This window comes from Oreochromis niloticus, linkage group LG6, assembly GCF_001858045.2.
Source record: "Oreochromis niloticus isolate F11D_XX linkage group LG6, O_niloticus_UMD_NMBU, whole genome shotgun sequence".
NCBI classification, from domain to species: Eukaryota; Metazoa; Chordata; class Actinopteri; order Cichliformes; family Cichlidae; genus Oreochromis; species Oreochromis niloticus.
Window position 1 is genome coordinate 13059656 of NC_031971.2, and position 27134 is coordinate 13086789.

The 27134-nt window shown below is 41.4% G+C and overlaps 1 protein-coding gene across 3 annotated transcripts in view; it reads right to left on the reverse strand.

Annotated features, from left to right (window-relative positions):
• The window catches only part of LOC100701042 (protein sidekick-1), a 262584-nt gene that overhangs the window by 48961 nt on the left and 186489 nt on the right, over positions 1-27134 (reverse strand). For all 3 annotated transcript variants that reach the window (XM_005460732.4, XM_005460731.4, XM_019360120.2), the window contains 8 exons: positions 26438-26574; positions 25086-25233; positions 16570-16710; positions 12814-12995; positions 8785-8900; positions 5395-5590; positions 4301-4399; positions 3123-3314 (listed from right to left, as the gene is read on the reverse strand). In XM_005460732.4, coding sequence (XP_005460789.1) covers positions 3123-3314; positions 4301-4399; positions 5395-5590; positions 8785-8900; positions 12814-12995; positions 16570-16710; positions 25086-25233; positions 26438-26574 — 1211 coding nt within the window. The remainder of the gene's footprint in view (positions 1-3122; positions 3315-4300; positions 4400-5394; positions 5591-8784; positions 8901-12813; positions 12996-16569; positions 16711-25085; positions 25234-26437; positions 26575-27134) is intronic.

Consider the following 27134-nt stretch of genomic DNA (forward strand, 5'->3'; position numbering starts at 1 on the left):
TATTTTCTTGGCACACTTAACCACAGCATACCCATCTTCTGATGGCAATTTCAGCAGGAAAACACACCATGTCACAAAGCTCAAACCATCTCAAACTGGTTTATTGAACATGACAATGAGTTCACTGTTCTCAAATGGCCTCCACACTCAATTGAACAGAGTACCTCTGGGATGTGATGATGTGGAAACAGGAGATTTGTATTACAAATGTCGAGCTGAGAAATTTGTAAAAAGTTTGTGAGACTATCACAGCGTGGCCCAAAATCTCGGAGGAATAGTTCACCTTGTTCTGAAGGCAACCCACCTGTATTAACAAGGTGTAACTAATAAAGTGGCCAGTGGATTTAGATTTGAGGAAAGAAAACTAAAACACCTCCTACTGCAGGTGCTGCGATAACCACATAAATACACATCCAGTTAGAGACCTGTGTTTTGTCCAAACAATAAAGGACACAGCATGGAAGAAGACTGATTGTAGGATTGAAGATTCTGGATTGTAAATAAGAGCAGAATAAATAATATATTAACACTGAAATATTTTTATCTGCAAACAGATAAAAATATGTAAAATGGCATAACTGACAAAAACATGTCTGAGAATTGCCACATGGCTAATGTGAGATAGAAAAAAAGAAGCGAATCATGCTGCCAAGTACGAAAAGCCAAAAAAATTCCTCCATTTCTTTTTTAATGTGTCCATGTTTGACCATACAAAAGTATGATTAAAAAGGTTGTTGTTAACTAAAGTACAAGAATCTCTGCATTTTGTTCTCTCTCAGAAGAATTCAGTCCAAATTTCCAAGGTCAATAACACAATGCAGTGAGACAGTGACACAGCACAGCGGTGGAGGTAAGATGTAGGTTTCAATATGTCCCATATAAAGTCTCTAAATGTCAAAGTATTGTGACATTCAGTATTGTGGGAGGGCAATGACAAACGTGAGAATCTGACTTGGTGGAGATGACCACCCCCACCTGTACACTCCAGCAGGAGCCAGTGAATCAGCAAAGTACAGAACTGCAGAGCTTATCTGACAAAATGTAGCTGGAACTTACAGGATTTTTAGTTTTGCTGTTTATTTTCTCTCTCCCCCCCAAAAAATATCAATGATTAACTGTGGAAACATCAACTTTAAAAAGCTTTTGGCTGTGATGATAACTTGTCTCGGCAAAGCTAATTAGACAGTAATTGTCATCCCCAACTGGCAAATGCTACACACTTGAAAGCAAAGCGTGACAGTATCAATAACTGCAAGAAAGAATAATTGGAAATCAACTAATTCATCTAACAGCACAAAAGAAATTCTCTGACAATAAAAATCACTGATGTGGCCAAAGTTTGTTCAGCGACAGCAAAACAAGGCCGACTAAAAGTCTAAAAAGTTGCTTCTGTCTTACTCAGAATGAGAGCCGAGCTGAGTCTGGCCGACAACAACCACAAAACAACTATTATTTTCTCCCTGTGGTGAGTTTTCTTTTTTAAAACCTTGAATAAATCACAGAGGAATAATGATACGTTTTGTATGCACAATTCAAGCAGAACTAAATATTCCTATTAAAGGTTTTTACAGCTCCACCTTTCAAATGCCACACGCGCACACTCACACGTTTTATAGCTGGCTTGGAATAGACTTCTTCACTGACAGCTGTTGAATTGAACTGCCATTGGTCTGGCAGGCGGCACATATGACAACGGCTCGGAAGACGGCGGCTGAAAATCCGCTCGTTTTAATCAGGAGCTAACAGATAAAATATGTGACAGCTTGTTTCTGTTAATGAAATTGGCATAATCAAAAATCATCACAATCCACTTTGCTTCTAAATTATCTCACTCAATCAAGACTGAGCACTTTAGAGCCTCTTTTCAAACACTTCTCTCGGCTGTGTTTGCTTAATACTTGGTATCTCTGGACGGCGTGATCCGCTGTAATCCATCCAATTCTGTTGCACAATCACAAGCGCCGTGTTTGCCGAACACAACAAAATACACGTTTGTAAAGCCGACGCGTTAAGCCAAACGGCGTAAATCAGACAGATTTTGAAGAATACCTGAGAGGATTCCTCATTGAAACGGGACAACATAACGCGGACGTGTCCAACCGTTGTGGAAACAAGGCGTCATTTAGTCTGGATACAGTGCGGTTCGTGTGTGCACCGCAAGACAAATTACAGCTATCAGCAAACTCTGCTCTGTAAATGCACGCAGCAAACTTGTAAGGGTTATATGTGGAAATGTTGATATCAGCTGCCTCGCGCAGATGAATGACAAAACTCCATGAATACATGAATAAATAAACAAGACAAGAATCTATACTCTGTGGATCTCTCTCTTCCTCTCTCGCTGCTCATTCTTTAGTTCTTTTTTCCCCCCTAATCTTCAGCCCTTCGTCTTTCCTTCAGTCTTTTGCTTTCATGAATTAATGAATAACCTCCAAATCTGAACTGTCTGTATCCATCTTGCTTTCACTTTTTCTTCTTTTATTCATAAATTAGTAATCAGAAAATGTTAGGACAAAAATCCCGCTGTATGAGCGGTGTTTTTTTTCTCCATTCTCCCACACTTTCCTTTCCGCCTCTGAGTCCATTTCTGAGACACTTTGGTCTTCGACTCTTTGGAGATTGGATTTTCTCATGTTTTCTGTTCTTCCCTCATTATGTTCCTCCATCTTCTTCTTTTCCCCCTTCTTCAGTCCTGCTCTTTGATTGTCTCTTGCCCTCTCTCTTCCATTGCTGCATTTCTTCCACTTTGCCATTTGCAGTTAATCAGCGCTAATAATGATTGCAACTTGGCCTAAGTCCAAACGCACAAAACACACACACACACACACACACACACAATTACAGCTTACACTAAAGCACTCTCTGAGATGCTGTAAATGACCGGCTCTTGTGTGTGGCTGTGTTTGTCGATGTGTGTGCTCGCTGTGTGGGTGATGATTCATGGATTCACAGTAACAGCTACTTATCAGCCTGAGGGAAGACAATGGCATCGCAACAGCTCATCACTCATATTTACTCGGCTCCACACACACAAACAGGCACATACACCCCCAGATACACACACATGAAAAACAGTTTTTAACATCCGCTGTCACAGGCACCGGTGCGTTTATTTATTGTACCTGGTGGGACCCCGGTGGAGATGGTGGAGGATGTGACCACGCCCCGTCCTGCAGCAGTGAGCGCAGCCACTTGTATTGTGTACACGGTGGTGGAGGTGAGACCGGTCAGCTGGTACTGCAGGGTGGAGTTGGACAAGGAGCGTTCCTCGCGACTTGACTCCACATTCGGCACTTCCCACCACAGCATGTAACCTGCGGGGTGTAGCGCACACGCTGGGTTAATAAAGGCGCATATAGACACAAGGAGACACAAGTACACACACAAGCACGCGTGCAGAAGCGCGCACGCGTATAAATAATGAGAGGTGCAGAGCCATAAAGGAGGGGAGAGTACAGAAGGGGTAACTCCAGTCAAAATCCTGTCTGTCCCATCGCATCTTTGCAGTCATGCATCACACTCCACCTTCAAATGTGTGTGTGAGTGAGGCCACTTGTGTGTAAAGCCCTGGAGAGAGTGAATGGTCCCTCATCTGTCTCCCTGCTCACCAGGTGCTGGATGAAAAGCAGGTTGAGGAGAAAAGAGTAAATGTGCAAGGTGACCTTGATTGAATACCCATTTTCTCACTCCTCTGAGTGTGTATGCTGACTGGAAAGCCACTGCTCCCTGTGCTGTCGGATTGTGGTCCTGTGGTGGAGGTGCTGGATGAATGTTGGACAACAACACAAAGACACAAACGTGTAATGTAGAGTTATCGCTTAATTCACAGCAGCTTGTTGTGTTCCCCATTGACTAACAGAGCCAAGGAGGAAGTAGGGCTAAATTAATCTGGGGGAAAGTGCCTTGAGCTCTGCGATGTGCCGCACAAACAAGACCACGGGTGTTGGGAGGCGTGGGTTGAGGGCATGTTTGAGACAAAAAGAGGAGACAAGCTGCAGAGGGAAGGGATTAGCTGATGATGAATCAGTTACACACAAACGTCTTCTTAGAGATGGGGGACAGTAAGAGACTAAGTGGAGGAAACTGAAGAAACTATACCGAGAGGGGATGCTTTTATAAATTCACTTAAATTGGTCATTTGAGAAGATTATTTATCTCATCAAAAATGCAAATAACCTGGTAAAGTGAGACTTTCTTGATTATAAAGGGAAGACGGAGGGCAACGAGGGGAAATTATTAGAGGCTATCTGCAGTTTTGTTTTGCTCCTTTAGTTTTACTGTCATGTTGCAAAGATCTAACCGGTGATGATGCCGTTCTTATCTTCAGGTTCTGCCCAGCTGACTCTGAGCGATGTGTCCAAGATTTCAGTGAAGCTTAGGCGGCGAACACGTCCAGGGGCTGAAAAACAAAACACACATACACACACGCACAGTGATGTGAATCAGGCAATTTTTGATTGCAAACAAGCACACATCTCTGTCATACACAGCATATTACCTATGGCCTCTGACTTCACAAGCCTCTTCCTAATCACATTGACCAACACACAGACACACACACAGACACACACACAGGTGGGTGCAACCCTGCCATTTCTCATTTCATCAATCGCTCTCTAACCCCTTCTCCCTGCAGAGCGATTAAGCTATTCATCTGAGACATTCAATAACTCTCATACACTCATACTCGTGCACTCATACAGACACACACAAACACACACACATGCGGATGCAAAAAGCTATCATCAAGCAAGAATTACACCCACCGTTAACCCTGCCGACACGCCCAGCAACCAATCAATAACTGGCCACTGCTGTGTATATGTGTGTGTGTGTGTGTGTGTGTGTGTATGTGTGTACGGTACATAAGGCTACTAATATCCCTTTCCCACTCAATAATTACTGGTTGGTAATAATTGCTCGTCTGCCTGCCTATAGGCTATTGTGTTTATTTGATGGCGTGATGGTGTGCATGTGCACTTGTAGCTGGGAGTTGCAGCTATTATGTGTATCCATGGAACAGTGGGCTATAAATACCACTAAGCCTGAAAACATATGAGTCAATTCCCTTTAGAAAGACACAACGTAGAGAAAAAAATAAATAAATAAAAGGGAACCAGGAGACGACCGGGGAAACTAAGAACAAAGAAATTAAAAATGAGTGAAAGGCAACTAAGAGCTTGAAAGAAAGCAGGGAGTGCAGGTGTATTGTGTTTGCTGGGTATTGTGTACACAGCTGTGTATCACACTGATAAAAACAGCTGGACTGAACGGAGAGCTAGCTAATGCACTTTTATTATTATTCAGAGGGGAGTTCTTTGTGGTGTTTGCTGGCTTTATTCACGCTGTTGCTCATGTGTGTGTGTGTGTGTCTGTGCATGTGTGAATACTCACTGTCCTCATGCGTCTGCACCAGAGTAGGCGGGCTACGGGGACCATCTCCAGGCGTTGTGAAGCAGAGGGTAGAGCCATAGTACCAGGTGAATTTCTTGAGGCCGCTGACTAACCCTGTGTGGCGTGAACTGGGGTAGTCTGGGGTGATGGTTACTATAGTAACGTCCTCTGGAGACTGCTCTGGCCACACTAGCAGCTGTGGTAAATTAGAAAAATTGTCATTAGTAACAGCAATAATAGTCAATGAATCTAACATAAGTCCAGCAGGTCACCCCAGAACCCGAAATGTCCATCAGAGTTATATTTCCATTATTTTTGTCATTTATTTTGACTCAGCAGCTCCAGGCTACTGGATCCATTATTGCGAGCGCATTTATGAAAGAAAACTTATTTGTACCACAGTATGGGACACAGTGGATCTTTTCAAATTAGAATGATACCCGAGAGTTTTTGTCATTAAAGTTTAAAACTGCCAAATGCTACTGGCAAATCTGACAAACGACTAAACAATAAACATGTTTTATTCTCGAGAAAAGTTATTTGCATTCCAAACAAGCATACTTTTTATTTATCAGTGTACCACTTATAAAGTCCTGCCAGCAGGCCGTTGTCAATCATAGCAGCATCTGAGGATATACGCTAAGTTTGATTATCAGTCTAACTAAATGCCTAATGAAAGGTTAATTTGTCTTTATAGTGAGACTTCATTTATATTCAGAACCCACTGCAGCCTGGCTTGCGTTATTGCTTTAACCACAAAAACAAACAGTGAAAAGCAAACACTCACATATTCATAATGAGAGATAAGCTACGGGCAACACTATGATGGGGTGCCCATATTGATAGACCCTAATGAAAAAATAAATAACTGGCTAAAATGTGGACTTTTAATCAGATTTGAATCTGAATGCAAAGTTGCATCTGAACTGTGCTTTGTACAGATGAAACCAAAGTGGAGACTTTTGGCACGATGCCATAATTGGGAAAAATAAACCAAAACCCCCACAGCATATCAGCACAAACACCTCAGTCATGATTATTCTGCAGTCACAGGACCTGAGCACCTTGCAGTCACCGAGTCCATCAACTCCTCTGTATACCAAAGTATTCTACAGTCAATTTGAGTCCATCTGTCTGACAGCTACAGCTTCAAAAATCTACAACAGAAAGGCTGAAAAAGTAAAGAACCAAGGTGTTGCGATGGCCCAGTCAAAGTCCAGAGAGCTGTCCATAAATGAATACCCACAAACCTCAATGAACTGAGGCAACGCTGTAAAGAAGAGTGGACCAAACTTCTGCACAACAATGTCAGAGGCCGATAAAGTCATAGAGAAAACAATGCTGCAGAAGGTGGTGTCCTTAGCTGTTCTCTGGACTTTCCTTCTTTTACTTGACTGTGTGAGTTTGTCAGCGTGGTAGTACACAACTGTCCACAAGTGAGTCACAAAACGTCAAAGGTATATAACTGAAATCAAGATGAAGACCACATTTTCAGATGTGCGCGGTAATAATGACTGCTAAGTATGGCTCTGAACGTCAACATGCCATTGAGGCCGGTGTGATTCTTGGGCAAAATAGGCTCTATATGTCAGCATTTGATGACTGAAAAAACTCTGACCTGCATGCACAATGCCTCGCTGCTCTGTTTTCTTTGTGAGCTCTGCGATGTGCTGCCACAAAGCTTCAAGGCTTTTTTTTAGGTTACAGTATTTTCTCTTACAGCTACACTGTTAATTGGACAACATGCTTGTGTCTAATGTCACACGGTGCTACCAGCATCCATACAATTTTCTGTGCATGAACTGCACATCTGCTATTTATTCAGAGAAAATGTCTCATGCTTGTTAACCATGCTGGTTTTTGGGGTGTTGTGGATTAAAGCAGCACATCCTCTTGATATTACTTACTTATACGTTTCACTTAAAACAGCACAGTGGGACAAGCTTTCCAAAAACTCGCTTCTATAGCTCGGTGGATCTAAATGCATCAAGTGAAAAAAAAATCTTTCGGATTACTACAGTAAATGATCTGCAGTGCACATTGTATCACATCTAGCTGCAACAGGAAACCAGCTCAAAAAAGCTTTGCTTTTCCCTCCTAAAGGGTGCACCACTGCACCCAGTGTGTCACAGTAAAACAGCATTTTCTATGTTTTCAATTATAATTCTACTGTATTATCTGCACAGTACAGTGCAGCGGAGTAAGAGTGCTGATGTGGCATCTTCACTTTCAAAGGGTGCTGGGATGATTGGGTTTTCTGTTGATAATGTGTGTGTGTGTGTGTAAATGTGTGTATTTAGAAGTGGGCTGCAATGGAAACGCATATTTTTGCCCTATAGAGATGACGTGTTTGACAGACAGGAAGGAATGAGTGAAGATACTTTCAAGGACAAGTAAATAAAAGACATGAAACTCATTAGAAGTGTCTGGTTCTTTATCTGGCCGAGAGTTTTGAGCTACATTATTAAGGGCATTGTATATAGTCAGTGATCTGTGGGGGTTAGGGTGGGGTGAAATGAGATGAGGCTTTGCTTCATATCCTCTTTTAATTAATATCATTATCAACTGCCCCTCTAAGCAGCACAACACACCCAAAGATGCACACCCACGTGCACGGCAGCACTCACAGGCTGCAGTGACAACATCAGAGAGTCACATCAAAAAGATGGAAAGCCATATAGTATTTATCAACCAATATTCCCACTCTAACACAGAGCTAGTGACGCAAAGCAACAATGATGTGTTTTCTTTGTCATCTTAATCAGTTCCTTAGGGGTTGGCTGCTACAATGAAGTGAAGAATAAATTGCCGACCAGAACTACATAAAGATTCCTCACGATATTCAGTCGTTTTCTCTCACACGTCCCCATTCCCCTGCTTCTTTATTACCATTATTATTATGATCTTCTCTCTCTCTCCATATTTTCTTGGCTTCCACTAATATTTCCCCTTTTTTAATCCCTTCTTTTATTTTTTGCTCCATCAGTAATTTTCTTCTTCTTGGAATCGACCCCGCGCTTGACTTGGATTACGACTTGGAGTAAACAAGAACACAGGAGCAGAGAGAAGGACATGACCTTTGAGCTGAACTCCATTTTTTTTCCAAACTTCAATTATTAAAATAGTGAATAAAATATTGAGTAATCTGTTTTTCTTCGTTCTGTTTTTGAGAGTCAGGTCAAAGTCAGTCATGGGCAAACTTCAGTTTGTGTAGAAACAAAACGTAAAGATAGAAGATGACATTGGACATTTAAAAGAGGTATTTGGTCCTTCAAATATTTTATGAAATATTTCATTTTAAAGAAATTTGTCTACACATCAAAAACTGGCTTAAAGTGTAAAAAAAAAGAAAAAGAAAGAATAAGCAGTGAAACATATTCAGAGACTTACCTTGTATCCCTGGTTGATGCCATTAATGAATTGCTGAGGTGGAGGGTTCCAAGTGAATTGGATAGTAGTTGAATTTATGGCAACAACTTGGACTTCCTGCGGAGGTGCTGTGGGAACTGCAGGCAGAGACAAAAACAAGGAAGCTTAACTGCAACAGGTTCACCAAGAGGAAGGTTGTGTTTTTATAGAGTGAAAAAAAAGCAATATTAAGACTTGTAGGCTCAAACTGCAGAACTGTTCTTTTTTGTTTTGCTTTTTCTTTTTAAATAAGGGGTAGTTGTGAAAATATGAACCAGCACCACAGTTTAATGATTTAATGATTTATGGCTCTGCCCATTTAATTAAAAGAAATAACTGCTAAGCTTGCAAAATTAAATGGCAAACCTATCCCTTTGTTCTTTGCTCAAAATGAACGTATTGTCTGAAAAGCTCCACTAATCTATTGTATTTTGCATATTAGTACCTTATTAATCTCTATATGAACATGTCAACTCGGTAGGCAAGTGACAAGATTTTTGGGACCATGACGCATGTGATGATTTTCTTTTTATTCCCCCTTTAAATGCATCTGCATTAGTAAACAACGACTGGCAAACACACAGGAAGTGTTGGCCTGGATATCTGCTGGCTACAAGGAAAGCCACGAAAAATGGGCCGATGTTCCCCAGAGCTGATGGGGTTCCCTGATTGTTGTTACCTTATAGGATTGACTGAATGAGATTAGGGTGTTGATGCATTACCGGCTGACTGTGAAAAAGGATGACTCACTGGATTTGCTAGCTCACAGTATCAACGTAACACCCATTGTACTAACCTAGCAGCCCTTTCAGCCATGAACTGCCCATTACGGCATTATTTACTGATTAAAAACAGAACTGAGTTGATTAAGGAAACAAGACGCTTGATCTATATTAATATTTAACAGACAAAAGGCCCTCCTACGACCGAGTGTCACAAAACACCTTTAATTTGAAGAAGTCTTCCCTCTCTTTTTTAAATGGTTCTTTCTTTCAGGCCACAAAGCTTGAACTTTTTGTTAAGTGTGTTAAGCCTTGATGACATAACATCAATAGGGCAATTTTTTAAAGCTTTGGAAATCTGCCTTCAGAGCCAAGGCAGCAGTCCCCTTTACCCCTTCTCCACTGACGCAGTTTCCAAACTAGAACTGGTTGAATGCATTTCCACCAAAAAAAGACTGACGCTGGTGCCAAAAAGCTGACACCAGCACGGCACCGCAAAATTGCTGGGCCCAAAGTCAGAACCACGTCAGTGACTGTGGGAACTTCTCCAGTGATTTGCAGCCTACAGATTCTAACTGGCATGGTTTTCTTTCCCTTGAAACGACCCCAACTTCTGCTAGTAAGGTTATGAAATAATCTATCTCGAACCTGTCGAAATGAGGACTAGGTCTTAAAAGGCTCTGCACCAGCACTGTGTTCAGCAAAAAGAAGCAGCAGTGACGGGTGTTAAATCACTCGAGCTCACATTTATCTTACGTATACATATGCGTTCATCCATGAAGTATTTATAGCATTTATTTGTCACATTACTATGCATTATTTATCTCTTAAAGAGCAGAAAGAAAGCCTGCAACCGTCCATCTTGCTGACAATGTTAAATAAATTTAGTCCATCTGTGTTTAAGTTTGAATACAAGTTTAAAAATGTTCAGTGCATTCAAATGAAAGCAAGATGGTGACGATTTCAAATGACAGAATCTGAAACACGCATGAGCTCAGTCGAGGCATTCATCAGCCGCCTATGAGTGAGTCGGAGAATGAAGAGTGCAACGCGATAAGATAGAAGCTGTGGAAAATACTGTGTATACAGCAGCAGTTTCTCATATGAAATGTAGCTTATTTGTTCAAGATGGAAAAAAGAAGGCTGGCAGGAGGTAAATACTGCAAACAAGCACCGAACATGTTTGGTTCTCACAAGCCGAATGCATTTTGCATCACCCAACACCGCCTGTGCTGTTTATTTTTTCTTCTTTCCCCTTTCTTTTGTGTCCGTGTGTGAATGGTTCTCTGCACGTAGATTTTTATTTATTTATTCATCTATGTTATGTGAACTCTATTAAAACAGTTGGTCATTTAGACGGAGGGTGGGGAGCAGAGTGAATAAACATCAAAGCCAGGAACAGAGAGAAAAAGGGGTGACAGTGAGATGTGTGTGAGTGTGCGCGAGTGTCTGTGGGCACATGTTATGGTGATTACACAGTAAGGGGTTTATGCTGATGCTAGAGAGTCACAGAGTGATAATGTACTGTTGCATGATGGGAATGCCCTTTACATTTTACATTTGAGCTGAAGTGGCCAGATGACACACGCGCACCCACACGCACGCGCGCTTGCACACACGCACAAACACAAAGTGGGTGGAAAGAGACCAAAACAAAAACTAGTGAAAAATGGTGTTGCTGGTGATGTTGCAAGTAGGGGGAACAAAGAATGAGAAAAGTTTGAGGGAGACAGAAGATTAATTGATGTTAAAGATGCTCTCTCCCTCCCTGCCATGCTGATTGTGCTCCTGGGGACTGGCTTCTAACCCCTTGCAGCTCACAGCTCCAGATAAAACACCAAACTCTTCCCTTTGGGTGAATCTTAGTATGCGTGTAAGGCCGCTTGTGAGAGAGCGGGAGAAGAGCAATGTTATCAGAGTCTAACACAGAGTTTAGCTTCATCCTTTCAGAGACACTGAGAGAGAGAAAATGTCCAATCCATCGCAGCCACTCCCATTAAACCACATTAGAATAATTAATGAGCCTAACTCCCTTTCCTGAGTCTATAAACCTGTCCCGAACTCTTGTAATAATGACTCTGAGTTTTATGTGCGAGCGTGCATGTGTGTGTGTGTGTTTGGCCCATGTTTAATACAGATAATATACTGTTGAAATAAAAGCCAGGAAAAGACGAACACGCGTTTAAAGGAGATTTACCCCCGACAACCACTTCCTCTCGTCTCACTTCACAGTCTTCACTTACATTCTTCCTCATTTCATAGACGCTTCCTTTATTTATGTTGAGAGACTTCAAAGAGTGTTGCTCTTTCCAGCCATGTTTATTAAACGTATTATATGCCATGTTTTATATTTATAGAGCAATACAGAAACTCTTTCCCCATGAATTCTCTCCAGTTCATCTCAATGTGCTTGTTGGCCAGATGGGAGATGTAGTCCCTCCAGCATGTCCTGGGTCGCCCCTAGGGTCTCCTCCCAGTCGAGTGAAGCCGGTATGCCTGCGAGGGAATGCCTCAGGCGCAACTTTAATGCAAGTCTGAACTGCATCAAATGACACCTCTCTAAGTGAGAGTGAAGCTTGTCAGGTTATGGAGAAACCTCGTTGCGGGTGCTTGTAACTGATCTCAGTCGTCTGATCCCCACCCAAAAACATTAAACAGATGAGGATATATGTAAGTATATATACTCACTGCCACAATACGAGGGAAACTGAAAAATACAAATGGACCTTTACTGTTAGCTTAGCTATAAAACTATAGTCCTTTTTTATCTCTATAGTTGTGTTATTGTGAAAACAAACTGAACATTTAAGGCTTCGTTGGATTCACTGTGTTGTATTTTGGATACTGTTTGTTTGCTAATATGTTGTTTGTGTAACGCCATATTACAATGCATGATTTGCTTCAGCTTTGGTCAGATAATGCTCATGTTTGCATGTCAAGTTTCAACAGTCAGTCTCTCAGGAATAGCTTCGTTAACACTTCATTTGCAGGCGTTGCATTTAATTCACATAGAAAGTGAACATGTGAATCCCTCGTTGTCCCCTGTATTACATAATACATAAAGTCAGCTCATAAGTCAACGCTCATAATGTATGATTGCTCTGATGTGAAGTCTTTTCCGGCCCGTATTTAAAGATTCACGGACCAAGGAAGAGTTCTTCTTGGGTTACTAACTCAACAGTGTCACAGTATTTTATATTTAGCAGCGTGCATATGGAGCAGTGATTAAAAACCTCTCAGAACGACTTGGTATATTTGCTTTGAGAAATAAAAGTGTGTGCATACTTACCTCCCTGCAGTGTGTACTCAGTGACAGGACTGCTGTAGACACCCAGGCCTGCTCCTGTGTAGGCGGCCACCTGGATCTGGTACTGTGTCCAGATGATCAGATCTTTCAGCAGACAGTAGTTGGTCTCTGGGCTGCTGATGTTCTTCTCCTGGTAGTCTCCTGGCAGCCCTGCCAGACGGTACCTACACACACACATACACGCACGCACACATTTCAATATGTTGTTTTACAGAAAAACAAGTTAGGAAAGTAAAGTAAATGGTATGAGTCAAACTCACACAAAAAGGCTATACAGTACATTCCAGTCCCAGTAAGTGTGACCACATAGGGAGTAAAGTATGCAATAGATTAATGTAAAAACATCAAATGTAGAACAAAAAAACAACCATCCAGAGAAAACCAACAAACACTGGTCACAGTTAGCTACCTCCCAAACCAGGTCAACCCAATATAGCTGCGTCACGAAAGAGTAAAAACAGGACGGCAACTTCTGTGTGACTTAGGAAAAAAAAAAACCCCATACCACAGAAGATCATGGTTATCCAGTCATTGCACTGACTCCTTTTCATATTCAGGTAGTTTCTGCATGCAGATAGAGGCAGAGACAACTTTTGATTGCGTTTGATGAGTCACCGTAACTCATTGGTGGCGTGTCAATTTGCAATAGGAGACTGAACTCGACTGGTTGTCTTCTGATTATACTCCTATACAAAGAAAGCCTGTGCATGTAGACAGCAACAGATTTGAGAGTTTCTGCTGATGTACAGTTAATCACCGTAATATCACAAAGAGATGTCATGCAATTTCCACCTTGACCCCATTCAACCACATACTGATTGCAGACTGTCTGTCTTATCTGAATATTTAAGACATGTTTTAATGGCAGCGTTGGTTTGCTTCCGAATCTTATTTTGCAACCAAAAATTATAAAACAACAGAGAACAGAACAAGAGAACTTTATTTAATGAGTGATCATTTTTAACTGTGGGGATATTATTTGCAGTTGGAAAACTGATTATTATAAAGTGCAATAAATGTTAAGTTTCAAATTTCAATAATGTTGTATCATCAATTAAATATTGGGATAATACTATAACATGTATCATGGGTACCTGGTGATTTTCCATCTCTAATACTGGACTTTCTGATACGCATGTTCAAATAAATGGAAATAAGTTATTTAGTGTACATTTAAAAGTAAACTATGATTAACAATTTCTGTTAATGTGAAGTCCTTCTACAGCTTCTTAAAGATTAAAAATCTCCAATGTTGGGTAGACATCCCTGAATAGTGCACCTCCAAGGCCTTTGCTTTAGTATATGTGATATAAACGTCCACTTAAAAGGATATATGACCCAACCAGACAGGGAGGTGTAATACCACTTTGGTACTGTACATATCTGATGGAGCTGAATGGAGTAATAATCCCCATGTCAGCGTTTTAATATGAAGCCTATTCACTGTAACAGGATATTCCTACGATTCACCGGCTGAGTCAGCGCTCTGTCACACATACATGCTGTATACACACACGCAACATGCTCATATACACAAATACACAGACACAAAGTGAGGGGGCGCTGGAGGCTGACAGGGGATCTTTGCAGAGGAGAGCAGATAGACCCTCTCTCTCCACCTGATACAATGACACTCACACTGGGAGAGAAGGAGGAAGAGAAGGAGGGGGAGGGAATGAGGTTGGAAACGAGGAGAAAGAGAGTGAGGATCTGCCAGCTGACACAACAAGGAGGAAGGAGATCCAAATGGGAGGGAAGGAGGTGGGAGCGCTGTCCTATAAAGCGGAAATGATATAGTGGGAACGTACGTGTGCGATTCCATTTTCTACTGATTTTCTGAAGTGGATGCAGATAACACAGTGAAGGAGGATAAAAACTAGATAACTTCTACTGCAATTACATGCAAATCTGTGTTAGGCAGCTGATGACGGCTTGATTACACACACTTTGTATCACACTTTGGGTAAACATCAAAAAGGAAGGACGGAGGACCAAGGGCGGCAGGTGTGTCTGTAAAGACAGCTCTCCTGTGTCTGTGTCTATCAGACACACTCACACAAACAAACAATGACAGAAAGGAATAGGTATTAGTTCTTGACTTAAGCACAACACACTATACATCTACAAGTATCACTAATGATTAACTAGTGGCAGAAATCCCATAGAAAAGAGGTACCTGGCTGATTTTGTCCAGCTCCAAGTGAAATTGAAAGCTGCAGAATAACCTGACTTTCCCACTTCACCTGACTTCACCCAAAGCTTTCAGGCACAGAGCTCTAAACGAACGCCCTCTCCTATGAGCAAAACATGCTCACAGAGTGTGTTCAGCAGGGTGCAATTTGGTGGTATTGTGAAAAATACTAGAAAAAAAGTCACCTTAGCCATGCCAGCATCTATAGTCCCATGGAAGTGACCGACCTTAATGTGTCAACAGCTTTTCTCCATTAGGTTAAAGTACTGTGTGACAAAGGGCTTGCATTAATGCTAATAGCCAGTGAGTGGAGCCTGAGTAGGTCCAGACTTGCATTAATGAGGACGGTGGTGCATGTAGGTACAGAAGGATGGAGCTGGATGAGGTCAAGTTCCACCCATTTGGCTCTGCGCTGAGCACCACTTAGAAAATCCTCAATGTTAAGGTGAAACAACCGCTGAACAAAAGTTTAGCAAAGAATTTTCTGGGGTTTATATATAAGCTATTCAACTTGTTCAGCATTATTTTGCTTATTATCAGTAAGAAACATGAAGCAGCCATTATTTAGGCGAAAGAGAGCTGTCGTATTGTGAATGAGCAAAAACACACAATCATAAACATGCTATGAAAATACTTCACATTTTCATATTAAAGTTTTTATGACCTTATACTACAGCAACCACAGTTGTCCTCTTCTGAGAGAGATAAAAAAAGGCCTCATCTAGAACACAATGTAACCAGAATGTTTGTGACGCAGCAGCTCATCCGGATTACAATTATTTTCCGTACAAAGACAAATGTGACCTTGACCTTGAGCACAGTTTTGTTAAAGACTCATTAAGCAATCATTGTGTGCAAATTTTCACTAAAATCTCCAGGAGGAGTAGTGATTCTTACGAAAATGGAAAAGTGGCCATAAAATGAAAAATGTGACCTTGAACTTTTGAACACAGTTTGAGTGAAACTCCCATTAAACGTGTATGTTTGATGAAATCCTGACCAATACTGTAGGAGGAGCAGTAATTAAATTATGGACAGACGGACACTTTGCCATCATCGGTCCTTTAGCTAGATGGGATAAAAATATCTTAAAGTCAGGGGTTTACATCTGTCCTTGTGTATTCATAGAAATTAAATGTCTTTCTCCTTTACTTGCAAAAATAAATAAACAAAAACAAGATGCTGAGTAAAATGCAAGTAAAAACAAAGTTCAGAGAATCCCTAAAATCTGTGGTTTTACAAAGTTTATTTCCTTTTAAATGAAGCTGGTAGGAAACAAGGATTATTTAGCAGCACAAATAATGCAAGTTCTGACAGAGAGGAGCCCTAACGAGTCAGCGGTTCATGCACAGACTGCACCAAACTAACAGGACCACAAAGTTTTGCAGAAATCCCAGTGACACTTTCTGCTGCACCCAAGAAGGGAAAAAATGTACGGGCCCACTCGCTAAGTCACATGTGCAGTGTACCAGTTCTTTCTGTTACTTTCACTATCCCTACATTGCACAACAACACCCAAACACGCGCATGTTTCTGTGTGTGTTTACCTGAGTACATATCCTCTGAGGACGCCATTAAGCTGGGGCTCTGGTGGAGGCTGCCACTGGACCATTATGGACTGGTTTGTGCGCCCACTGGCCACAATATTTTTCGGAGGAGCGCTGGGTGCCTCCTCTCTTAGCATGAGCCTAATGCACACAGACAGAGAGAAAGAGAGAGAGGGACACAGAAAAATTATTATGAATCAAGTTTATTAGACATCGCATAATGAGAATATCAGTGTCGCCGTAGAAGTGTAGGCACAGCGTTTATCGTTATCACGGGGCGTCCAAGCAATCACATACAGTCTGCAGGGGAACACTTTATTAGGGGAGCAGGCTACAAAGTAATTTTTTAAGCAACACTGTTTCCTAAATATCTTCATCTTTTCTCGTCCGGGGGTCAGTGTGCCTCCAAATCAGTGACGGTGTTTGTCAGTGGAGATACACGGGACGGAGCTGCAACTTATTCCAGAAAATCATCTCGCAGTTTAAGCAGCTCTGATGAATTCTTATTGAATTCTGCACTCAGCTTTCTCATTGCTTGTCTCCTGGTGTATCTTCCAATTTCCTTTAATACATTTGTTTTTCATCTCTTGCTATATTGTTCATTTAAAAACAGCCAGCGCTGCTGCTGCTGCTGGGAACGCTTAACGCATCACTTCCAGCGCACCAGAGGATTTCTCCTGGGAATGATTGAGCTGAGACTGGGTGCTTAAAACACAGTTTTCATGAACTCCATACAAGTTGAGTTGCTGTCGTGTTTTTTGTTTTGTTTTGGTTCGACAACTCAAATAAACAAACATGCATTTCCTGCCTGCGTCTTGCAGTCCGGTTGTTTATATTCTGTTTTATTCCTCCCATTTTAACTTTCAGATCTTCCTAATTTAGTTGAATTTGTATTCAAACGCTCTTATCTGGACAGCATTTATTTCACCCTCAACCCAACCACAATCCCCCGAGCAGACGAGCTACACAGTGTGACAGCAAAAGATACTTAAATCACTATTACTAGAGAATGAGCAAAGAGCTTGTCTTTTTATTTCCAGCGAGCCACTGTGATCCCTCTCTCCCTTTGCCCTCTTCTGTCTCTCCAAACCTTTTTCCCATCTTTACTTTGACATTTTGAACTACTTCTCTGTTTTTTTCTTCCCATCTGCAAACTCTCACCTTTCATCCATCATGTCCTTTGGCCTCAATTATTCTGTCCTTCTATCTTTTACTCATCTCCTTCCCTCCTCTTCTACTCTCCAATCACCCCCACCCCCGTGATTAAAGCTCCCGGCTCTCTCGCGGCTAGTAAAGCACACAGGGCTGAGCTGGTCAGCCTCTGGCTTTACAGTAAGCAGCTCAGCAAACATAATCAGAGCCATATGTGTTCACACACGCACATACAAACACTCCAAACAAATTTCTCCCAGCTTAAGACAGACTGCTACATCCGATGGTCTTTTCCCCTTCCGTGGATTATGTCTGGAGATTTACATTACCATCCCCCTCCAGCCTCCCCCTTCCTCACTTTCCCGTCCGTGCCCCACAATCTCTCTCTGAATGATTCTCTATAAGCTATCAAACCATTAGCTGTGGTATGGCTGTCTGTATTTGTGTGTCTGTGAATCAGTATGCGTCGATAAATGTGTGTTCACATCTATAAGCGTGCGTGTTTGTGTGAAAGCAGGGGTGTGAAAGCTGTTAGCTAGAGACTTGCACAGGCGGATATATAGCACAGGCCAGTGGTTTTACAGCTGTGCTTTACTTCCATTAGGTTAGGCACTGTCAGACACCAGGTGCTGTAGGGACACACACTTTCACACACACACACACACAGACACAGACACACTCTTATAGGCTAATGGGCCTTGTGTGAATGAGATGGGCATTAGGGTAGCTGTCTGGAAATGGAGAATATATATAATCCACAACTACGCCACAGCTTTTGACTGAAATTGATGGTGCACATTAATACACATCCATGAACTCACGCTATACAAACAAGCTGCACACCCGTACTGTACTGAGCAGAGCCACTCAATCACTGTTTGATTGCAAATAAAACACACTGACACACTTTCCCTCGATGGCAGAAACTTCCCGTGAACTGCCTTAATTCCCGTCCAGCCATTAAAAGTAAATATTTCACGTAGCAGGTTCATCGTGAGGACATCAACCTCACACAGAAGATTAAATGCAGTATACATTACTGTTTGTTACCCCCATCCAATGCGCTTGTGCACAACAACACATCTATGAAACACTCATGCATACATGCGCTGCAAGTGAACAAATGAAATCCCAAACTTAACACAGTGTGACACAGTTTCCGTGTCCCTCGTTGCTATGAAAAAAGTGGGGAAAAAAGAATAAGGGAGGACATCTTCTGCAGGAAATGTGTGAGTGAAGGAGGAGGAGGCGAGAGAGTGACGGGGGGCATTTTGAGAGTCCCTTTGCAGTGGGAATTAGGAAAAGTTTCTATCTGTGTCATTCTCCACAGTTTAATGCCTGCTGGCTTTCTCTTTAAATACATGTTCGTGCTTAAATTTAATGGTGTTACTGGGATGTTGAGCGTGGCCCCATTCCAACTTGATCGGCCAGGAGTGAAAATGAGTGTTATTAAACAGAGAGCAGTGGAAATCCAAAGAGAGAAACTAGGTATCACACGACCGGGTGCAAAGCTGCTGAATAGATTAGCTTATTTTTGTCTTGTTTGACACTTTAATTCTTGTCTCCTTTAAATGTTGTGCTGCATTGCTGGAGGTTAAAAATGGCAAAGGGTGACGCACTAAAGAGACTCTGTCAGGGAAACAGAGATACTTCTGCGTATTCTCACAATGAATCAAAGCCAGCTACGGCACACATTTGCCTCTGCATATGTGTTTTATGCTTGTCATTTCATATTATGTTCTGATCAATGGCACCATTTTTTACTCTATACCAGCAATAATGGTTCAAAATAAATCTAATGTGGCAGCAGATGCTCTTTCATTGGTGCAGTGCATACCTTAAAAGACATACTGTTTAAAAAATATATGCAAGAATATTAAAATGACAACAGGGATGTGGGGAGGTAGACTACTGACTGTATCAAAAGCCAAAACATAGACTATTTAACACAGAGCATTCAGTCATACGCCGCTTTAACGTTAACGCTCCTCCTCACTTTGTGCTCTACTAACTAAAAAAACCGCCACTGGCCAAAGTTTCTCATCACGGGCTGGATTCTCCTGAAGCCTGAAAACAGAGGAGCCCAGAGGACATGCGAGTCCGACTCCCTCCCAGACGGCTTTAATTAGAATATGCTGAAAGATTTTTATGGATTTGTCGCCCAGTGATGCTAAAAAACGTTTTTGCCTCAGGTTCTTGTAAACAAATATTCAGGCCAGGCCAGAAGTGAAAGTTACAGAAACACATAAACATGCAGAGTAGTTCTGAGAAACGATTCACTAATGATTTGATAATTAAAGGAATATTAACGAGCAATTCTCCCGTAATTCCGAACTGAAGAATGTACAGTTTAGAACATTATGATAAAACACCAGTGAACAGAGGAGATACTTTATTAATGAATAATTAGTTCATAATTTAGCTCTGTGACACCGAGGAAAAGATTTTCTCCATGAGTGGCTCCTCCTGATTGACTCTGATCCAGCCGCTAAGTGGTACAGACTACTAACTCCTCATTCATTGCTCATTACTTAATCATTAATTACTTTTTCGTGCAACCCTAAGTTATGTGACACGTCATACTGAGCAGTTCAGCCTCATTACTTTGCAGATGCTCATGAACTATCATTACCTACTAGGATAGTTTTAGGTGCAAAATGATGTTCAAAGCCAGCATGATAGAGTCTGCAATGTCTGAAGTATGTGACTAACATTAATCATGGGGGGGAAAAAAGCATTATAAATACATCTAAAGGTCAAGCTAAAGATAAAGAAATGAGAACATAAAACATCAAATCCTCCTGTAACTGTCAATAGCTGCTTTTAGCACTTCGTGGTCCTTACTTATTCATTTTAACCTCTTGTTAGCAGTCACAAAACTCACACCATCTGAAGGCCACAGCAGCAATACTGACCTATTAAGCTCTATGGAAATAAAGGCTGACCTCTTATGTTCAAGGTTAATTATATAGTTATTCTAACAAAGGGTGAAAAAAAAACAGTTTTTAGTGTTTAGTGAAGTTCAAGACAGACATCCAAATACTAAAGCAGTTCTCTTAGATAAAACCAAAGAACTTTATCTCCTACTGTGCTTCAGTTTCTATTTGTCTTCCATGGCTGTTACAAGAATTTATATATAATTATAATAAAGCTTTTTTTTTTTTTTTACCCCTGTACATCTACCATATTGCTCTTACATATTCAATCAGCCTCTGATGTTATACTTTACTTTGCTATTTTGGATTTTTTAAAAAGGGTATACAGGGAGTGCAGAATTATTAGGCAAGTTGTATTTTTGAGGAATAATTTTATTATTGAACAACAACCATGTTCTCAATGAACCCAAAAAACTCATTAATATCAAAGCTGAATGTTTTTGGAAGTAGTTTTTAGTTTGTTTTTAGTTTTAGCTATTTTAGGGGGATATCTGTGTGTGCAGGTGACTATTACTGTGCATAATTATTAGGCAACTTAACAAAAAACAAATATATACCCATTTCAATTATTTATTTTTACCAGTGAAACCAATATAACATCTCCACATTCACAAATATACATTTCTGACATTCAAAAACAAAACAAAAACAAATCAGCGACCAATATAGCCACCTTTCTTTGCAAGGACACTCAAAAGCCTGCCATCCATGGATTCTGTCAGTGTTTTGATCTGTTCACCATCAACATTGCGTGCAGCAGCAACCACAGCCTCCCAGACACTGTTCAGAGAGGTGTACTGTTTTCCCTCCTTGTAAATCTCACATTTGATGATGGACCATAGGTTCTCAATGGGGTTCAGATCAGGTGAACAAGGAGGCCATGTCATTAGTTTTTCTTCTTTTATACCCTTTCTTGCCAGCCACGCTGTGGAGTACTTGGACGCGTGTGATGGAGCATTGTCCTGCATGAAAATCATGTTTTTCTTGAAGGATGCAGACTTCTTCCTGTACCACTGCTTGAAGAAGGTGTCTTCCAGAAACTGGCAGTAGGACTGGGAGTTGAGCTTGACTCCATCCTCAACCCGAAAAGGCCCCACAAGCTCATCTTTGATGATACCAGCCCAAACCGGTACTCCACCTCCACCTTGCTGGCGTCTGAGTCGGACTGGAGCTCTCTGCCCTTTACCAATCCAGCCACGGGCCCATCCATCTGGCCCATCAAGACTCACTCTCATTTCATCAGTCCATAAAACCTTAGAAAAATCAGTCTTGAGATATTTCTTGGCCCAGTCTTGACGTTTCAGCTTGTGTGTCTTGTTCAGTGGTGGTCGTCTTTCAGCCTTTCTTACCTTGGCCATGTCTCTGAGTATTGCACACCTTGTGCTTTTGGGCACTCCAGTGATGTTGCAGCTCTGAAATATGGCCAAACTGGTGGCAAGTGGCATCTTGGCAGCTGCACGCTTGACTTTTCTCAGTTCATGGGCAGTTATTTTGCGCCTTGGTTTTTCCACACGCTTCTTGCGACCCTGTTGACTATTTTGAATGAAACGCTTGATTGTTCGATGATCACGCTTCAGAAGCTTTGCAATTTTAAGACTGCTGCATCCCTCTGCAAGATATCTCACTATTTTTGACTTTTCTGAGCCTGTCAAGTCCTTCTTTTGACCCATTTTGCCAAAGGAAAGGAAGTTGCCTAATAATTATGCACACCTGATATAGGGTGTTGATGTCATTAGACCACACCCCTTCTCATTACAGAGATGCACATCACCTAATATGCTTAATTGGTAGTAGGCTTTCGAGCCTATACAGCTTGGAGTAAGACAACATGCATGAAGAGGATGATGTGGACAAAATACTCATTTGCCTAATAATTCTGCACTCCCTGTATGACAGGACGTGTTATTTTAAGGTATTTCAATTCAGATTTAAGCTGGATTTTGGTTTTTACCTATTTCTGGAAAGACGTTTGCAAGCACATGTCTAAGAATGGTCACAACAATAGTCTTGGAAGCTATGAGAAGAAATAGTGATAACAGTGCACCAATTGTTAAGGAGTTGAGGCTGATTTAAATGAGATATCAACCACATTAAACTGAGATCACTGCTACCAGCCCACCTTAAACCTTCTTCAGCCTTTAGTGCATTCCTGTTACATTTTCCTTTTTAGATTTGCCTGAAGAAAAAGCCTGAACCATTTCTGCTTTCTTCCATACAATAAGTTAAAATGTTGATCTATATGTCTTCATTTCTTCCTGAAGCTCCAAAAGCATAATCCGTATGCGTGACAAACAAGAATGGGACAGAGGAAAGCATTTTATCACACATCCAAGTCTGATGTCTTTTGGTTCTGACTAAAAAAAAGGAGTGAAGGCAAAATGAACTGAAATAAGATGCTTTAAAGTGCTGATGATGCCTGGAGTTCCAGGCATTTATGTATAATCTGTCTTTCCTCTGCTAATGCTTCCTCTTTAAAGATGGTAATGATGTGAGTGCAGGTCATGCATGAATAAGTCTGCGCATGTGTTACACTCCAGATTGCATAATTAGGAATCTTCAAGAGTATTTTTCATTCAGAGGTAATGTTTTTCAGCTTTGATCAGCTTCATTCCTATACTTTTAGTTGATCTGTCTCTCGCACTACACCCTGTCGCTACAGTACTCTTGATAAGGGAAATTAAAAAGAAAAGAAAAGCAACGTAATGACGAGGCAAGAGTGAGAGAAAGAAACAAAAAATATTTACGACTTGATGCTGTTTTGATAAAGACTGTAATCAGGAAGACGCAAACAAAATGAGAGACAGCAGAAGCAGCTTGAAGTTCAAATCTTAATTAGGGCTTTTCTGTCATCGATACTACGAGCAACTTCTTTCCTCGATCTTTGTCGCTCACTCTGTTCACATTACTGCTCTTTGTCATGCTTCTGCTTGGGTGCTCAGTGCTCCTGCAGGACATTGTGCTATGCCTAACTGTGTGTTATATGCAGCACACACCTTGGCATCTCTGACTGTGTGCGTCTTATCCCAGTGAACCTCAAGCAGGTGAAAAGGAAAGTGTGTGTATGTGTGTGTGCGTATGAGATGAACAACGAAGAAGAGACGTAGCCATCTGCTCTGATACACTGACCAGAGATAACTTGTCTTACTGCCAGAGTTTCACTTACGGAGACTCCAATCTATTGACCGGACCCTCTAACAACCAACTCTGGACTAAAGACTAGGAAGCTGAAAGGAGAAAAGAAGGAAGAGAGAAACAGGAAGAAGGCGAGTAATGACAAACAAGCACAACAGGAGAATTTACTGAGCAAGAGTTGGAAAAAAAGGAAACCACAGGAAGAAAAGATTGAGCGCAGAAAGAGGAGCAGAGATAAGAGAAGAACATCGAGCTGAAAAGAGGCAAAGTGAAAGCAGACTTGTCTGAGGTTTGTGGATGTGCGATGGCAGCGCTCATAGCTGCTGTGACTGCCGAGTGTATTTGGCAGAACAACAACTGGCATCTGTCTGTGGTCAGTCTCTTCAGTAAGACAAAACCATGTTTGCATGCGTATTTGTTTGCGTACTTCATAATGCAGCATTGCATCTGTTGTATTTTGTGCATGTCTTAGAGATTTAGTATATCTGCGCAGTTAGAGGCAAAATCCTTAAGAGGCCTTCCACACCTCCACTAACCCTGTTTCACTGTATACAGTGCACCAGTGCTAAGGCATCATAATTACCCCCATTAGTGTTTTCCCTTGGGATAAACATGCAAACACACACAGATACACACATGCGTGCACAAGCAAACACCATAAATCTGTGCAGCCCTCTATTTGTTTTTCATTCTAAATCACACCTTTCATGCACACACATACAAAGAGCAGCTTATTTCATCATTTTTACCCCTTAGTTCAACATGTGCAATAGAAAGAGATGAGGAGACACAAACACACACACAACCACACACAAACTTGGATATCTACAGCATGAATGTGATGAATATAAATTGCTCATTGCAAAGAAAATGGATTCTAAACAAAAAGGGATGCTCTCTTCATCCACGCCTTGTTATCCCTGTTTCATCCTCATTTCGAGTCCCATGTTCCTACTCATGTTCACCCACAATGTAACTCACAAATTCTTAGATACACAAACTAGACCGTGGGGATGCAGGCACTATGTCTTTTGAAAGGTTGCATTTTATTCATTCTCAGCTTTTGTGAAGTAGCGTGATCAGTGTCTATTACACAGACATGAAATTAATTTCTTTTTACACAAATAATCGCATGTTCTGCACAAAAAATGGTCTTGTGCTTTTTAGAAAACATCGGTGAAATACTCGTTTGGCGCCACAAGAAACAGTGAAACGCATGTTTAATAAAGCCGGGAGTAGTAAGTGTGTTACTCGGACACCTCGCTCTGTCTCTAAATGTACATTAGTCGCTCTTACCTCTGCGTCTCTGCGCTGTACTGACCCCTGCCCACTTGATTGACAGCACAGAGTCTAAACTGGTAGGTTCTGGCAGGTGTGAGCCCGCCCACTGATACCTTGGTCACTGCAGGATCAACCTCTGATAGGTAGACCTTCCATGGCGAGTCTAGACACAAGACACAGAGATTAAAGGCCGATAATATCTGGCGCAGGCAGGACAAACAGAGACACGGGGACACTCAGGAGCTATAAATCAAATGGAAAGTGGGGAGAAACAGATAAGAGGCAAGGTAAAGGGAACAGGGGGTAAGCTGGAGAGAATTATAAAGGAGAGAAGTAGCATATGATGCAACAAGAAGGAAAGTTTGGAGGGAAGAGAAGGATTAATAAAAAAGCGCAGATTCTGCTTCATATTGTTGCCAGCTTATCTCTCAGTCTTCCTGCTGAAGATACCACATACAGATGCACTATTATCCCTATTATCACCCCAGCCACATGTATCTGTGCAAGTGAGACTGATAGCGTGCATGTGCCATTTTAAGCACGCCCAGGGTATTACATCCATTGTCTGACATGAAAACACATTGTAGTTACAGTGGCCCATTTACTACAATACAACAACAACAAAAAAATCTAATATATAACAGAGAGAGTGGATAATCAGTGTGCAGAAAACTCTAATCCATTCCTCACTGTCTGGATTCATCCATCACTAAAATCGACCAGACGTTCAGGTTCTCTCCATTCCTCATCTTTCTCTTTATCGCTCCCTCTTATTTTCCAAACTTTTCTTCTTCGCTCCCATGGCAATGCTTCTGTTTTTATAGATGCAGCAGAGCAGCTGGTAAATGGTGACAGCACAAAGCTTTAAGTCACATTGGCGGTGTCGCTACAAAAATTATCAGAATAAGGATCAGTCCAGCTCTTAGAGTCATGTGCCAAATGCTTGGCTGTCTATGTTACGTTCACTGCCCGATCCCCTTAGCTTACATCAGGAGTGAGCGGCTCTACAGCCAATCTCCCTCCACTTTGTTTCTCCTGTCAGTCTATTCCTCAACACCTCTTCCCTATCTCTCTATAATTTGATAGAGAGCCAGCCTGCTGTTACAACATCTGTACCGGAGAGTGGGTGTGAGAGAGAGAGAGGGAGGGAGAGAGAGAGAGAGTGGGAGAGAGAGGCTAAAGGAGGCAGGGAAAATAAGAGTTTATTTATAGTGGATCTGCATGTACGCTTACGCAGCAACACCATTCTCCATATGCCAGTCTCTTGTAAATGAGTGCACGTCAGTGCTTGGTAGACAGAGAGTGAACAGATGTTCGCCGTTCAGGAACTATAAAGTATGCCCAGGGACGGACATACACATACATACTGTTCTCTGAGAGCTCCAGCACGTAGTACAGAAGAGGGGAGTTCCCGTCGAAAGGGCGTAGCCAGGACAGGAGAACGGAGCGGGAGTCCGAATCATTGAGGCGAGCCGTCAGGGAGCGAGGAGAATGTGGAAGCTCACTGAATATACAGAAAAAAAACAACAAAAAAACCATCAGAAACTGTTTGAATTTCATCTGTCTGTCAATTCAATCTGAGGCTAAACTTAACATAAAGAATGAAGACAAGTAAATAGTTAGGCTTTATCAGAGGTAGCAAAGGTAAAGTTACTGTATCTGCACATATAAAGCTGATTGTATATATTAACAAGGTTACATCCAGCTTAAACTAGACAATGGAAGCTATAAATATGACGTATTGATTAAATCATTCATTAGACAGAACCAAAGACATAACTCATGGCTTTGGCCCATATGAGGCATCCATGCTTGTTTGATATTTTGGCTCTATTGTATCAAGACAAATACACGGAAACATGAACATTTAGAACCTCAGAATTACAATAACTTCAGTGTGAATCCAGACATTTGGCTAGACTGTTTCCTGGCTGCAAGCAATTGCCAGGTAGATTTCAAAAAGCCATTGCTCCCAGTCTATAAATAAACCTGCAACTCCATTTCAGGCAGAGCCACTTTAGTTCAAGGAAAATTGTTATTTCCTTCAGCAGTAATTTATATATG